Genomic DNA, 17,538 nt, shown 5'->3' on the forward strand with positions numbered 1-17,538 from the left:
GCTTTCACATTTGGGCTGTTGTCTTTTATTGCTGCGATGTTGCACCATAGCAACGAGTTGCTGTAACCACAGTTTCCATCTCAAAGTCTGAGTGTGAGTATTATTACAGTCAAGTGTGAAGATAATTCTGTGAAAACATGTCAATGCTGACTGACAACTAATCTACAAGAGCATTGTGGCTCATTAGTCAGTGTCTGACCAAAATGTATTATAGTATTTTTTTGCTATTTTCTGCTATAATCTACCCCAGGGGTGGGCAATTATTTTGCCCAGGGGGCCAAATGAGCAACTGAAAATATTTTGGAGGGCCGGGCCAAAATGCCGAACTCAATTATACATAATATACATTTTATTTCTATATAGAAAGCAGTAAATGGCATTGTTTTGACCGCTGGTAAGAGTGTATGTTATTATTTGGCAATTAAAAGGTGAGGTTAGCTTTCAAAAATATCATTTATTCAAATAGAATTTCAAAAATGATAAACATTTTCAGTAACATTAATAACAAAGGGCATTTTGAGTTTCATATAATATTGAAACAAGGATTTTCTTAGCTTTCTAAAGACATCACATCATCTTTGTAGCCAAAATAAACAAGACATATCACTGAACTGTGTAACTGTGTAAAGAAAAGTGTCCCAGTTTTGTAGCCTTTTTACATGCTTATATTAAACATTTAATGTTTTCAGAACTGCGCAAAAAAAAAAAAGATCAAGTGTCCCATTTCACTTGTTATATTTCCACATTTTAGTGTTCTTCAGTTCATTTTTTTCATTCAGTGTGAGAAATCCAGTCTCTGTTGAGCTTTAACAAGTCCATCAAAGTCAGGTTGAATGTCTGAGGTGGAGATGCGAAGCACAGCTGACAGATGTTCATCAGTGAGAGAGGATCTGTACCTGGATTTGGTAAACTTCATGACTGAGAATGTCTGTTCACATGTGTAGGTGGATCCAGCTTTCACATGGCTATGCATTTCATGAGCAAATAGGCCCTTGCCCTGCAGTTGTGTGTTCAGTGCATTCATCATTGCAGTCACATCAACAGCAAATGTTAAATCTGCCATCCAGTCCTCATCAGACAGCTCTGGGATGGTTTTGCCTTTCATCTCACAAAACTCTTTTATCTCTGATTTCAGAACCCAAAACCTTTTCAGCACTTTGCCCAGGCTGAGCCATCTGACAGCTGTGTGGTACCTGACATCACCATGTTCGCTCTCTTGCTCCTCCAATAGTGAAACAAACTGCCTGTGATGTAATGCTCGCGCTCTGATGAAATGAACTGTTGTAGTAACAACATCAACCACATGGCTAAGTTTTAGCACTGACTTGCACAACGCTTGCTGATGAATAATACAATGTATAAACACCAATTTCTGCTCTGCGTTGAGTTCACTCACTTTATCTTGCATTCTTTTCAAAAGCCCAACATTTTTCCCTGTCAAATTTGGACATCGTTTACCTCGGTGAACAGATCACTCCCCGTTGTGGTTCCTTTCATTGGCCGCATTGCTGCCAGCTCCTCCGTAAGCTTGAAGTCGCGCGTTATCCCCCGGAGAAATATGAGCAGCTGGGCTGTGTCACGGACGTCACAGCTCTCATCCAAAGCCAAAGAAAAAACGTCGAAGCTTCCCACTTCACTTTGCAGCTGAAACTCCAGATGTTCTGCGATGTCCTCCGCCCTTCTCGTCACGGTGCGGCGGGACAGCGGGATGTTTTCAAACGCTTCTTTTTTCTCTGGGCATAGCAGTGCTGCAGACTCGACCATGCACTCTTTCACAAACTCCCCCTCCGAGAATGGCTTACTGTTCTGGGAGATTTTGTGGGCTATCACAAAGCTGGTTCTGGTCTCTGCATCTCTGTCTGCATGCAGCTTTGTAAAACAGCCTTGTTGTTTTTCTAGCTTTGCTAGTAAATCAGTTGATGTCCGCGCTCGTTCGGCATCAGTCAAGTTTTTGTATTTCGCGGCATGTTTCGTCTCGTAATGCCGTTTCAAATTGTACTCTTTAAACACGGCGACATGCTCCCCACAAACCAAACACACAGGTTTACCCTTGACTTCAGTAAAGAAAAAAGTAGTAGTCCATATTTGTTTGAAAGTTCTGCTTTCGGCATCCACTTTCCTCTTTTTGGCATGAGCCGACATTTTCGCATTTTTCAGGGGTGACAAGGAAGGTAGACACGCATTTCACGTGCACAGTTGACGTGCACGATTGCGTGCACTGTGAGAATAAATGGGCTTCAAAATAAAAGCAATGCGGTTTTAGTCCACCCATAAGATAATTAGAAAATATGTTTTATTTTCTAATTATCATGTAATCTTTCGCGGGCCGGTCAGAATCATCCCGCGGGCCGTATTTGGCCCGCGGGCCGTACAATGCCCAGGTCTGATCTACCCAATGTTAATTTTGTATCTGACAGTTTCATTTATTTTTCCTTAGTCAGCAACCCTGTGGTTTTCACCTGCTTCACCAATACTTCTTTAGCCCACCATGTATGTATCTGTGCAAACTTTAATTGTGTTAAAGTGATGAGTGCATGTGGTCTGTAAAAACATGAAACCTCATGAAGTGTTGCCGTTGTTTCAGTAAATATAAGGCCTGTGGTTCTGCGACCTCCGCAGCCTGAAGCTCATGCATTATGTGAACAGCATGGCTGAGTTCTCACACAGTGCTTAACAATAATCTATTACTTCTCTTCAACATTTGATGTCAGTTCATATTTTTACCATTTTGAATCAATGGCAATTTAAATATCTTTGACATTTTTTCATCACTGGATTTATAACACTTGAGATGAATAAAGTAAGAAAGTTCTTTAGTATTGATTTACTGTTTAGCTGTGATCATATATTACTGGTGGTATGTCACACCAAAAACAAAATGAAAAGCAGAAACCGCGGTTTCCATCTCCAAGTCTGAGTGTCAGTATGATCACGATCAACGCTGACTGACAGCTAGTCTAAAAGAACACTGCAGCTTATTTTTCAGTGTTTGACTCAAGTCTATTTTAAAGTGAATATGTTATGAGGAGGTATTACTTTTCTGAAGTGTAATTTGTTTGCAGTAATTCAACATAACTTAAAAAAAAATAGGGTTTAAAGACTGAAAGCATGCAGAGAAGAGCAAAGTCATCCAATGGCTTTTTCCAAGGTAAATATGTTGAATTCATTGCTAGAATCGGCCATGGGCATTATAAACACTGACGTATTGAGCATGGATCTATTTTACCCACCAGTCATGTTCATTTTGCATTTAAAATGTTCAAGTGTATTTGTATTCTTTTTTACATTGCTCTCCTTTGGTGCACACTATGATGTGGCGACATCAAATGAACTCGACTCTACAATGTTAAAAAGATCAGAAAAGTTTTCGTGTGTTGTTTTATCTCATACAACCCACAACCCAGACATTTCTTGAGAAGTGTTGCAATCTAAAAGAACCGCAGAAACCACAGTTTCCAGCTGCAGATTTGGGTATTGATATTCACTTAGCAGTTATGAAAGTAAGTGCAACTCATATTTTGCCTGTGGATGCTAAAGGCCTTATGCAAACCATTAACAATAGTTGGATTTGTGTTGTTGGTGACACTCCGTGCATTCAAGCAGCGATAGGAGATCAATAAGATGCTGGTACTACTTTAAACTAACGCTATGCTTTCAATATTTGCCCATCTTTAACATCGGCAACATAAAGTAATGTTCACTGCAACTATCATTCGAATCAAATATTGATCTACATAATACTTTTACCTTTATCTATATATTGAAGTATACTTTGATAATACTTTATTAGTTTTACCTAGATTGCAGGATTTATACATGTGTGTTCACTGAAGTCACCACATGGCATTGCTACTTCCTTGTAAGTAACATATTTAGTATTTCTTCCTCAACTGCTTGGTTTTTACTCAGGACTTTAAGGGACTTCTCATTCGGTATGGTTGCTTTGTACTGTGTCTTACTAAAGTTGCCTCCCCTCTCCACTCCCCGGCAGCTTAATGGAAACTTATTTGCCAAATGAAATAATTTGCATAAAACACTAGCTATTGCTCAGAATCAAAGCAGAGCCTCAAATATCTATTGATCTGTTAGTACTCCATGATACCCAGCAGAGAGCGCCAGAAGTCATAACAAGACTTTAAAAATGTCTCTGCTTTTTCACCATCAGAGGCAGCCCCTCCTCCATCTTTGTAAATCTAATGTGAAGTCACAAATTGAGCTGTCGGATGAATCTTCCTAACATCATCTGTCTGCCTTCTGTACTAAAGTATTACTTTTTAGGTGGTGGTAGTGATGTATGAATAGGAGCTATCCTTCTAGGAACTTTATGGACGTTTTAAAAAGTAAATGTTTTGTTATAACAAGCACGTTATAAGAAAGTATTAAACAGGTTTGACTGGGAAACATGTAGCAAAGACCAAATATATTCTGAATAGCTAACAGCTATTATCATAGGTCCATATAAAGGCAAGGCAAGATACATTTATTTATATAACACGTTTTATAAACAAGAACATTCCAGCCAGTACAGTACATTAAAAGCATGTTGCACTTTTATATTGGTGATGATAATGGTGAACTCAGTATAGAGCTTTTCTGTAAAAGTGAAACGTTTTAAGATGATATTTAAATCCAAGGAGCCACTACAGTGCATACGAGTATGTTGATCTGTTACATTTAACAATTCTTTTTCTTGAGAATCTTTCTGATCCAGGAAAGGTATTTCGGTAGATCTGTGTACACATTGGGCATATTTGGGTATTGGCAGTTGTTATTCCAGTTGTAAGACACAACTCCAGCTGCTCTCCCGTTGCACACCAGAGGGCCGCCAGAATCACCCTGTAAGCAGTAAGAAGCTTTATCAATCACTTTCTAAGAGTACATTAATTTATTCCAGAAACCACTTCATATGACAGGACAGAAAACATACCTTACAGAATCCATTTTTTGTGCCATATCCACCTGCGCAGGTGACGTTGGCAGGAAGAGTAACTTTTTGCCGTTCCCATATTCTTTTACAGGCCTCCAGGTCAACGATGGGCACATCCACCATTAGCAGCTCATCAACAGGTTTACCATCACTTGTGAAGCCCCATCCAGCTACCTGGCACTGTTGTTTATTCTTGAACTTAATCTCAGCTTTTAGAAGTGGAATCGGTTTTATTCTTTTGTTCTGTCGAGCTTTCCTGGACAGCTAGAGACACACAAAATCAACAAGTTAAAGTTAAAAGCTAGCAAAGCCAGACTTAAAGCATACTTCTTCCTCCAGGAAACATCAAGCTAACAATGAATTGCTTGAAGATGGGGCTGCTTTGAGTTTTAATGTAAGTGGGTATAGGCTTTTGGCACTAGAACAGAATTAAACAGAACATCAAAGTTAGAGATATTACTGTAAAAATGCTATTATCTACTTACTTTGAGAAGCATGATGTCTGCCCCCTCTTCAACTTTTTTGTAAGATGGATGCTTGCATCTCTTCACACCGTATCTCATTTTCTCATCAATCTTCTTGAGGTTGTGGGTACCAAGAACAACACTTGTAGGATTCCTAAGCAAATGATCATTTAGGGGTAATCAGTAGTGTTTATTAAAATAACTGCTGCTCCTTTAGATAATAACATAAATCAGAGATTGCCTAAAAAACGTTGACAACTTACGAGCGATCACAATGTGCAGCAGTGACCACAAAGACTTCATTGATGAGGAATCCTCCACAGACATGAACATTTTGGTCGTTCTGCACGGAGGCCATAAACTGCATTTTGTTGTCCGGAACCATTTTACCATTTATGATTTCACTACCAAGAGCTGAAAAGAAGGATGAGTTAATTCTGCATGTGTAGAAAAGAGACAAATAACCACATGTGGGAACATTACCATGAAGTCCAAGAGTTGTCAGAAGTTGAAGAAGCAGAATCCTGTGCAGAGCGTGCTTCATGCTTGCAGCAAACTGAACCTGTTGTCTTTGGGTGTCGTGTCGACCCTTTTATAAACCAGTCTCCTTAGTCAGCGACCCTGTGGTTTTCACCTACTTCACCAAGACTTCTTTAGCCCACCATGTATGATCTGTGCAAACTTTAATTGTGTTAAAGTGATGAGTGCATGTGGTCTGTAAAGACATGAAACCTCATGAAGTGTTTCTGTTGTTTCGGTAAATATAAGGCCTGTGGTTCTGCGGCCTCCGCAGCCTGAAGCTCATGCACTATGTGAACAGCATGGCTGAGTTCTCACACAGTGCTTAACAATAATCTATTACTTCTCTTCAACATTTGATGTCAATTAATATTTTAACCATTTTGAATCAATGGCAGTTTAAATATCTTTGTTGACATTGTTTCATCACTGGATTTATAACACTTAGCCCCGTAGGATTTAGTGACCTTTGGTTGGATGAATGAAGTAAGAAAGTTCTTTAGTATTGATTTACTGTTTAGCTGTGATCATATATTACTGGTATGTCACACCAAAAACGAAATGAGAAGCAGAAACCGCGGTTTCCATCTCCAAGTCTGAGTGTCAGTATGATCACGATCACAGGTGTGAAACGAATTCTGGTAAGTCGTGTCAACGCTGACTGACAGCTAGTCTAAAAGAACACTGCAGCTTATTTTTCAGTGTTTGACTCAAGTCTATTTTAAAGTGAATATGTTATGAGGAGGTATTACTTTTCTGAAGTGTAATTTGTTTGCAGTAATTCAACATAACTTAAAAAAAAATAGGGTTTAAAGACTGAAAGCATGCAGAGAAGAGCGAAGTCATCCAATGGCTTTTTCCAAGGTAAATATGTTGAATTCATTGCTAGAATCGGCCATGGGCATTATAAACACTGACGTATTGAGCATGAATCTATTTTACCCACCAGTCATGTTCATTTTGCATTTAAAATGTTCAAGTGTATTTGTATTCTTTTTTACATTGCTCTCCTTTGGTGCACACTATGATGTGGCGACATCAAATGAACTCGACTCTACAATGTTAAAAAGATCAGAAAAGTTTTCGTGTGTTGTTTTATCTCATACAACCCACAACCCAGACATTTCTTGAGAAGTGTTGCAATCTAAAAGAACCGCAGAAACCACAGTTTCCAGCTGCAGATTTGGGTATTGATATTCACTTAGCAGTTATGAAAGTAAGTGCAACTCATATTTTGGCTGTGGATGCTAAAGGCCTTATGCAAACCATTAACAATAGTTGGATTTGTGTTGTTGGTGACACTCCGTGCATTCAAGCAGGGATAGGAGATCAATAAGATGCTGGTACTACTTTAAACTAACGCTATGCTTTCAATATTTGCCCATCTTTAACATCGGCAACATAAAGTAATGTTCACTGCAACTATCATTCGAATCAAATATTGATCTACATAATACTTTTACCTTTATCTATATATTGAAGTATACTTTGATAATACTTTATTAGTTTTACCTAGATTGCAGGATTTATACATGTGTGTTCACTGAAGTCACCACATGGCATTGCTACTTCCTTGTAAGTAACATATTTAGTATTTCTTCCTCAACTGCTTGGTTTTTACTCAGGACTTTATGGGACTTCTCATTCGGTATGGTTGCTTTGTACTGTGTCTTACTAAAGTTGCCTCCCCTCTCCACTCCCCGGCAGCTTAATGGAAACTTATTTGCCAAATGAAATAATTTGCATAAAACACTAGCTATTACTCAGAATCAAAGAAGAGCCTCAAATATCTATTGATCTGTTAGTACTCCATGATACCCAGCAGAGAGCGCCAGAGGTCATAACAAGACTTTAAAAATGTCTGCTTTTTCACCATCAGAGGCAGCCCCTCCTCCATCTTTGTAAATCTAATGTGAAGTCACAAATTGAGCTGTCGGATGAATCTTCCTAACATCATCTGTTTGCCTTCTGTACTAAAGTATTACTTTTTAGGTGGTGGTGGTGGTGATGTATGAATAGGAGCTATCCTTCTAGGAACTTTATGGACGTTTTAAAAAGTAAATGTTTTGTTATAACAAGCACGTTATAAGAAAGTATTAAACAGGTTTGACTGGGAAACATGTAGCAAAGACCAAATATATTCTGAATAGCTAACAGCTATTATCATAGGTCCATATACAGGCAAGGCAAGATACATTTATTTATATAACACGTTTTATAAACAAGAACATTCCAGCCAGTACAGTACATTAAAAGCATGTTGCACTTTTATATTGGTGATGATAATGGTGAACTCAGTATAGAGCTTTTCTGTAAAAGTGAAACGTTTTAAGATGATATTTAAATCCAAGGAGCCACTACAGTGCATACGAGTATGTTGATCTGTTACATTTAACAATTCTTTTTCTTGAGAATCTTTCTGATCCAGGGAAGGTATTTCGGTAGATCTGTGTACACATTGGGCATATTTGTGCGGTCGCATTTATAGTTGTAAGACACAACTCCAGCTGCTCTGCCGTTGCACACCAGAGGGCCGCCAGAATCACCCTGTAAGCAGTAAGAAGCTTTATCAATCACTTTCCAAGAGTACATTAATTTATTCCAGAAACCACTTCATATGACAGGACAGAAAACATACCTTACAGAATCCATTTTTTGTGCCATATCCACCTGCGCAGGTGACGTTGGCAGGAAGAGTAACTTTTTGCCGTTCCCATATTCTTTTACAGGCCTCCAGGTCAACGATGGGCACATCCACCATTAGCAGCTCATCAACAGGTTTACCATCACTTGTGAAGCCCCATCCAGCTACCTGGCACTGTTGTTTATTCTTGAACTTAATCTCAGCTTTTGGAAGTGGAATCGGTTTTATTCTTTTGTTCTGTCGAGCTTTCCTGGACAGCTAGAGACACACAAAATCAACAAGTTAAAGTTAAAAGCTAGCAAAGCCAGACTTAAAGCATACTTATTCCTCCAGGAAACATCAAGCTAACAATGAATTGCTTGAAGATGGGGCTGCTTTGAGTTTTAATGTAAGTGGGTATAGGCTTTTGGCACTAGAACAGAATTAAACAGAACATCAAAGTTAGAGATATTACTGTAAAAATGCTATTATCTACTTACTTTGAGGAGCATGATGTCTGCCCCCTCTTCAACTTTCTTGTAAGATGGATGCTTGCATCTCTTCACACCGTATCTCATTTTCTCATCAATCTTCTTGAGGTTGTGGGTACCAAGAACAACACTTGTAGGATTCCTAAGCAAATGATCATTTAGGGGTAATCAGTAGTGTTTATTAAAATAACTGCTGCTCCTTTAGATAATAACATAAATCATAGATTGCCTAAAAAACGTTGACAACTTACGAGCGATCACAATGTGCAGCAGTGACCACAAAGACTTCATTGATGAACAGATATGAACATTTTGGTCGTTCTGCACGGAGGCTATAAACTGCATTTTGTTGTCCGGGACCATTTTACCATTTATGATTTCACTACCAAGAGCTGAAAAGAAGGATGAGTTAATTCTGCATGTGTAGAAAAGAGACAAATAACCACATGTGGGAACATTACCATGAAGTCCAAGAGTTGTAAGAAGTTGAAGAAGCAGAATCCTGTGCAGAGCATGCTTCATGCTTGCAGCAAACTGAACCTGTTGTCTTTGGGTGTCGTGTCAACCTTTTATACACCAGTTCCCTCAGTCAGCGACCCTGTGCAAACTTTAAATGTGTTAAAGTGATGAGTGCATGTGGTTGTAAAGAAATGAAACCTCATGAAGTGTTGCCGTTGTTTCAGTAAATATAAGGCCTGTGGTTCTGCGACCTCCGCAGCCTGAAGCTCATGCATTATGTGAACAGCATGGCTGAGTTCTCACACAGTGCTTAACAATAATCTATTACTTCTCTTCAACATTTGATGTCAGTTCATATTTCTACTATTTTGAATCAATGGCAATTTAAATATCTTTGATATTTTTTCATCACTGGATTTATAACACTTAGCCCCGTAGGATTTAGTAACCTTTGGTTGGATGAATGAAGTAAGAAAGTTCTTTAGTATTGATTTACTGTTTAGCTGTGATCATATATTACTGGTATGTCACACCAAAAACAAAATGAAAAGCAGAAACCGCGGTTTCCATCTCCAAGTCTGAGTGTCAGTATGATCACGATCACAGGTGTGAAACGAATTCTGGTAAGTCGTGTCAACGCTGACTGACAGCTAGTCTAAAAGAACACTGCAGCTTATTTTTCAGTGTTTGACTCAAGTCTATTTTAAAGTGAATATGTTATGAGGAGGTATTACTTTTCTGAAGTGTAATTTGTTTGCAGTAATTCAACATAACTTAAAAAAAATAGGGTTTAAAGACTGAAAGCATGCAGAGAAGAGCAAAGTCATCCAATGGCTTTTTCCAAGGTAAATATGTTGAATTCATTGCTAGAATCGGCCATGGGCATTATAAACACTGACGTATTGAGCATGAATCTATTTTACCCACCAGTCATGTTCATTTTGCATTTAAAATGTTCAAGTGTATTTGTATTCTTTTTTACAATGCTCTCCTTTGGTGCATACTATGATGTGGCGACATCAAATGAACTCGACTCTACAATGTTAAAAAGATCAGAAAAGTTTTCGTGTGTTGTTTTATCTCATACAACCCACAACCCAGACATTTCTTGAGAAGTGTTGCAATCTAAAAGAACCGCAGAAACCACAGTTTCCAGCTGCAGATTTGGGTATTGATATTCACTTAGCAGTTATGAAAGTAAGTGCAACTCATATTTTGCCTGTGGATGCTAAAGGCCTTATGCAAACCATTAACAATAGTTGGATTTGTGTTGTTGGTGACACTCCGTGCATTCAAGCAGCGATAGGAAATCAATAAGATGCTGGTACTACTTTAAACTAACGCTATGCTTTCAATATTTGCCCATCTTTAACATCGGCAACATAAAGTAATGCTCACTGCAACTATAATTCGAATCAAATATTGATCTACATAATACTTTTACCTTTATCTATATATTGAAGTATACTTTGATAATACTTATACTTTTACCTATATTGAAGGACTTTTACATGTGTGTTCACCACATGGCATTGCTACTTCCTTGTAAGTAACATATTTGAGTATTTCTTCCTCAACTGCTTGGTTTTTACTCAGGACTTTAAGGGACTTCTCATATTGAGTATGGTTGCTTTGTACTGTGTCTTACTAAAGTTGCCTCACCTCTCCACTCCCCGGCAGCTTAATGGAAAGGTATTTGCCAAATGAAATAATTTGCATAAAACACTAGCGATTGCTCAGAATTAAAGCAGAGCCTCAAATATCTATTGATCTGTTAGTACTCCATGATACCCAGCAGAGAGCGCCAGAGGTCATAACAAGACTTTAAAAATGCTCTGCTTTTTCACCATCAGAGAGTGCCACTTCTCCATCTTTGCAAATCTAATGTAAAGTCACAAATTGAGTTATAAAGTAATTCTGGGTAAGGGAAAAGAACAACAAAATTATAGTTGTAGTCTGTGAAGGTACAGTACATACTGCATGTTTTCTCTTCAAGCTCAGTCGTGCACATTAGTGCTCATTTGGGATTTAATGTCATGTTAGTACTTTTGTCTTATTTTCACTATGGCTTGACTCTTCTTTCTGACTAAGCAGCAACCCTGTAAAGGTTGTTAGACAAGTAATGAACACTGTGAATGTGTTACTTTGGCTGTAATTTGTAGCTGGTGCTGCTCACTAGACACAGAAACATTGAGAAAGATTTTAGAGGCTCTGTGCCACTGCCATGTGTTTTCAAACCTCCATATAATGTACGAAGGTGTCGAGCCAGGAGGGATTTGGCTTTGGCCCGCAGTTGAACCTCACAGCTTAGACACAGGTGTCTTGCTATATTGCGTTTAGCGTACATTTCACTGTAACTGTTGCTCAATCTGTCCACACATGCATACATGGTAAAGACAAAATAAACATTATATACAGCTTGTTTTTAAAGCCCTAGTTTGGCCATGATCTGAGTGAGAGATTGTTTCTCAGTTGGATTGGATCTAGCCTCCAGTTTTCCATACAGCGTTGGCGTATTGCTCCTACAAGTTGACAGTACAGTACAGAGGAAATACTAATTGTCTGATACAGCCCACATGTTTTAATCCAATACTAACTTTCTCCCCTGCCTTATTTCAAATCTCCTAACGGGAAAAATAAAGCGTATTTTGTCCTCGTTATGAAAGAACATCAACCTGTTAATGTTTTGATTTTGAAAAGTGCAGTGTTGAGAAAGTATCGCCATGCATACAGTAACAAAACACAGAGCATGTCTAGTTCCACTGGCTTGAAGGATTACTTCACATAGTGGGGCTTGAGGGGCAGGTTGGATGGGCTTAAACTTTGCATGAAGCGGCACTGACTTTGGTCTTTTCCAGTCACTAACAGCCAAAGACAACCTCATGATGTTGACTGGGACATCGGCCAACATGTGGCTGGCCTGCCTCGGCTGGCCAAAATATATAGGAGATGGTGTGTGCCCCTTAAAGCTACTACAGACTTTTCAGTAATCTTCCTATATTCTTGGATTTTATTTTTCTTGTATTCTTTTAGGTCATATTCCTATATTTTGACAGTTTACTAGTTGCCCGTGTGGATTGTCCATTATATTCTTGTCTGCAAAAGTTCCAATAATAATAATAATTGATATTAGCATCACAGCCACTAGCTAAAGCTACATGGTAATAAGAAATCTACTGACGTTCGACCTGTTTTGCACACATCTCTCTATTTCTGTTTTTATTTTTTTTTAAATAAAAAAACTTACCAGCATCTGTAGAGCTCACTAATGATAAAATTAGTACACTTTAGGTTTGACTTTATTGGTTATTTGGCAAACTCGCGGTGACAATGTTACTGCTGCATTTCAGGCAACTTGTCGTTATTACCTTCAGAAATTTAATTTAATTTATATACAGTCTTACTTACTTAGTGATTTTGGTAGGTGCTTGTGGGTTGTTACCTTTGTTCAGAGCAGCCAGACTAGCCGTTTGCTCCTGTTTCCAGACGTTATGCTAAGCTAAGCTACATGTCTACTGGCTGTAGCTTGTTGTACAGACGTGAGATTGGTATCAATCTTCTCATCTCACTCTGCAGAAAGCAAATAGTTGCATTTTGGCTCTTTTGTAACTACATTTCTATGCTGGAGTTTACACTTTTTTTTTACTTTTCCTCTCATTCTGCTTCAAACAATCATCCTTCCGTCCTCCTCTTCACCTTGTCCCCCGGTGTCTGGCACGCGGCAGGCATCCGGAGAATGCCCGACATGGGGTGTGGCCGGTCGGCCCCACATACCTGCGGCGTGGCATGGCAGGGCTTTAGGGGAAATGTGGCGCATGTGCCACTCAGCAGCCCTGCCTAATGTCCAGTAAGTGGCTTCAGACAGGAACACTAATCCACTCAGTGATGAGCAGCAGTCTGAAGGCTCTGGTGCAGGCTGCCAAGACCGTCCGAGCCCACTCTCAGTTTCAGACAGAGCCCAGTGTTCTTCAAAGGGAATCATTGCAACTTTAATGTTGCAAATGTATTATCTTTTCAATGTACACACGGCATCTATTGCAGTCTGTCCGTCCTGGGAGAGGGATCCCTCCTCTGTTGCTCTCCCTGAGGTTTCTCCCATTTTTCCCTTTAAACTGTGGGTTTTCTTCGGAAGTTTTTCCTTGTACGATGTGAGGGTCTAAGGACGGAGGGTGTCATATTGTCATACTGATATTCTGTACACACTGTGAAGACCACTGAGACAAATGTAACATTCTGTGATATTGGGCTATATAAATAAACATTGATTGATTGATTGATTGATTGATTGATTGATTGATTGATTGATTGATTGATTGATTGATTAATAAAATAGCATTTCCTTTGCAGGTATTTGACTGTGGTGAATCAATTTGTTCTTGCTTTTCCTCTTTCTTATGAAATATTTATTGACAAAATGAAATAGGACAGTGAACTCACATGAAGTAGAGGACATATGAAAGGACAGCATGATGAACGGTAAGAAGACCTGCATTTGTTTTAACAGTTAATACACAATTTTAATTTTTGTATTTTTTTGTATTTGTATTATTATTATAATTTGTGTGAATCTGTACTGTCCTGTTTTTCCTTCTCACTCTGTTGGTGTTTTAACCACTGAATTTCCCCATGGAGGTCAACTTTAAGTGATAGGCCTACCACAGATATTGATGACACCATCTCAAGTAAGCAAACCCTAAACCTGATATTTGCATTTAATTCTCCCTGAAGTAACATTTTAAAAGTATGAGTAGATGTTTTTTGCAGGATTATAGCCTGTTAATTAAAAAAAGAAAAAGAAAACATCACGTGGCAGAGTGGTTCCCAACCTGGGGGGCACCAAACATCGCAGGGGGGACGCCAGGCCTCAGATGATTTGAGGCCAAATATCATATTAAGACTTTTTTTTTGTTTAAAAAAAAAAAAAGATATGTATAATTGTAACGCAATACATGATTGTCACTAAAAGCCTTTAATAATTGATTCATTAATTTGAATAACAATTCAAGTTAGTAGCTATTATAGGCTTGTCTGCATAAGCGCATGTTTAAAACATAGTCATTGTCCATGCCGGTTTCAGTTGGATTATTTGTCACAGTTGCTCCGATCAGATCGGTGATAATTTACGACTTTTGAATCCACAAAAACACATCGGCAAAATCCGTCTTACTTTGAACATGTGTTTTAAACAGTTTAATCCCTTTGTGAATTGTTTCCACTTGCGCCCTTTAATTCCTTCATACAGCGGGAATCCAAATGAATGAATCCTGAGTCCAACAACCACCAAAGTCACTCCAATAGTGCTCCTTAATTACGCTTTCATCGTCCTTTAACAACATACTTCACATTCATCCAGTTTGTGACAGTAGTTGTAGCATTTGTGAGACTTTTAAACTTTAATTACCGCTGTTGCGCCCCCCCCCCCCCCCCTTCCAACAGGAGTCATTTGGGGGGGCTCTTGGGAAAAAGGTTGGGAACCCCTGACGTGGCAGACGTTTTTGTTGCCATGTCACTTGCACAGATTGGACCACTGGAGCTTTTCTCTTGTCCATACTGTATGTATACACCCCAAACAGCCATTAAACTACAACTGTAACATTTAAAATCCTGATTTTCTTCTGTAATTTCCCTCTATTTCTTTCATAATGCCCCAGGATAGTTTTTTTAATCAAGGTGAAATATATTCAACTTGAGACAACTACTTTTCCCCCTCATAACCCTACAGTATAGTCAAATATGTGCTTATTTCTACACAGCTGCACCTTTTTAATGCCCTGTAATGCAATGTTGCTCTAAAATTCATATTGTATTCTGTCTGGACACAAGGTACCATGCCCAGAAGGTTGGTCATTGTCAATCAATCAAAGTTCATGTCTATAACCACACAGAGACAAAATGATAATACTATGGTTAAATATTGTTTCAGACTAATCAATACATTGTTCAAAAGGATTATACAATGTTTTAGATGTTGCCATGATCATTGGACACATTTTTCGCAAATGAAAAAAAGGAACTATCATTTTAGATCATTAAAATGGGATTTACCAGAAAACTCAAAATAGGCCCGGTATTATCTTGAATTTGGTTATAACAGCGTATACCTGATAACCATACACACACATGCTCACAAACTTACATACACACTCATCTGTCGTCCACCCTTTAGTCCAGCTATTCAGCATTATAACTTGGCTGTTTTTGTAACAAAACAAGGCCTAATCCTAAATTCAGGGAGCTGTGAATGTGCCTCAACAAATGGCGGACAAATGAGAAGGATTAGCGAGGGCCTGTGAAAGAGTGAAAGGTTTGCCATTGATCTACGGTGGTCCTGTTCTCTTTCAGGGCCACTCGGTCTGAAAACCCCACTGAGTAAGAGCATACAGGGCCACTCCAGAGCCCCCTAGGCCACCGAGAGACACACAACAGCCACAATTAGTCTCAGGAGCTGTAATGGCAATTCAATAAGCGCTTTAAAATTGTGCCTTAGTCCGGCTGCCACCCCACAACCCCTCCCATCCCTTCCATTTTCGTCTACATACATAAGATTGGTATTATGAGTGGCGAGGGGCTCTTTTTTCTTTCCCACCCACCACAGTTCTTTTCAGTCGCTGTGAGAGAAAATGACCACACAGGGTTTCAAAGGTTCCAGAGGCTGTGGTTTGTTGTCGCTGAAGCAGCATGACTTGTGCCCCTGTAGATTTTGGCTCAGGCCCTCAAAATGGGCTTCTATTATTACTTTTTTCCGTCCCTCAGATACAAATTAATTTTGAAGTAGTCAATGTAATCTTCTCTTTACAGACTGCTTTTATTGGGTCATGAGGTATACCTTCAATCAAGTAATGTGTTCTTGCCTGGTCTGCTGTGAAGATGTGCTGCACTGTGTCATGTTTTAAGAGGGCCGACATTTCCAGAAAAATTTGAGGCCTTAGCAGAAACATAAAGATGTGACGTGCCTACCAGGTGCTTTCTGACAGACAGTGAAGCGACAACATCATTGCATGACTCACTCTCTCACTCCTCCACTCACACCGATCACATCAAACATAACGCAAACACCTGTGCTCATGACATCAACACATCATGGCCGACCAGGAGCTGAGGATGTCTTCTAGATGGCTGTCATTTCCATTCTCCTGGGCTCTTTTTGGGACATTCCTCATTGATTTTGCACAGTGTTTAGGTTTTTCCTTTCGCCTCATGATCAAAGGCCAAAGCTTTTGATCAGGACTTCCAAAGGATCCCTCTCGTTTTGCTGGCGAGCAAACTGACAGGACAGTGGTGGAGCAATGCTAATTACAGCTCCCATTTGGTGTCCCTGGACCTGGCACCAACCGGCAGTCGCACCCTCAGGCCAAGAAGAAAGGAGAGGTCTTGGACAGTTAAAAAAGGAGACAGGATAAGGAGAGGAGAAAAGATGGAGGACACTCTGACAAAGAGGCGAGTCAATCGACAGAACAGGCAGAACATGGGATTACTTCAGGCGTGCATGTTTGAGTGTGTCTACTCCAGCTGAAGGTTGGATAACGATCATATGTCCAGAGACACCTACAAACCTGTACTGTACTGTATTTTGTACAGCTATAGTATTCTCTTACAACAAGAGAGCAAAAACGATAATATATAGATTTTGTCTGTTGTAGCAATAAGACTGTTTCATGGTGGGCTATTTATTATACTTTGATTTGACATTTGTACATGTGAAACAAGCAAGGTGTGCTTTAATTATTAGCTCTACAGTTGTTGGTTGGCTGATTTTGTGAAATGTGGTCCGGCACCTACTTCCCGCCTGTTAAGCTAAGTTAACTCACTGATAGCTGCAGTTTTATATATAGCGTGCAGACATGAAAGTTGGTATTGATTTTCTGACCTAACTCTGGGCAAGTAAGCTAATAAGCATATTTCCAAAAGGCCAAACTTTTACATTACATTGTATTTTACACTTAAGGTACAACAGCAATAAAAGGAATATTACAAAAGGACTAGTCTTTACTTTTCAAAATGTAAAATCCCTAGAGGCTACACAGCTGAAGACAAAGACATTTGCATGGCAACCAT

The 17,538-nt window shown here is 39.1% G+C and overlaps 1 protein-coding gene and 1 pseudogene across 1 annotated transcript; both read right to left on the reverse strand.

Moving 5' to 3' along the window:
• Nucleotides 1-4,498: 4,498 nt before the first annotated feature.
• On the reverse strand, nucleotides 4,499-5,967 carry LOC117445726 (granzyme B(G,H)-like). Its single transcript, XM_034081556.2, has 5 exons — nucleotides 5,875-5,967; nucleotides 5,655-5,805; nucleotides 5,413-5,545; nucleotides 4,928-5,191; nucleotides 4,499-4,836 (listed from the first exon to the last, which is right to left on the reverse strand). Exons 1-5 carry the CDS (start codon nucleotides 5,933-5,935, stop codon nucleotides 4,675-4,677), a joined length of 771 nt encoding a protein of 256 aa, XP_033937447.1. The 5' UTR covers nucleotides 5,936-5,967; the 3' UTR covers nucleotides 4,499-4,674.
• A 2,113-nt stretch (nucleotides 5,968-8,080) lies between these two features.
• On the reverse strand, nucleotides 8,081-13,185 carry LOC117445865 (granzyme B(G,H)-like; annotated as a pseudogene).
• Between the last annotated feature and the right edge of the window lie 4,353 nt (nucleotides 13,186-17,538).

The sequence above is a fragment of the Pseudochaenichthys georgianus genome, chromosome 4, assembly GCF_902827115.2.
Source record: "Pseudochaenichthys georgianus chromosome 4, fPseGeo1.2, whole genome shotgun sequence".
Lineage (NCBI taxonomy): Eukaryota > Metazoa > Chordata > Actinopteri > Perciformes > Channichthyidae > Pseudochaenichthys > Pseudochaenichthys georgianus.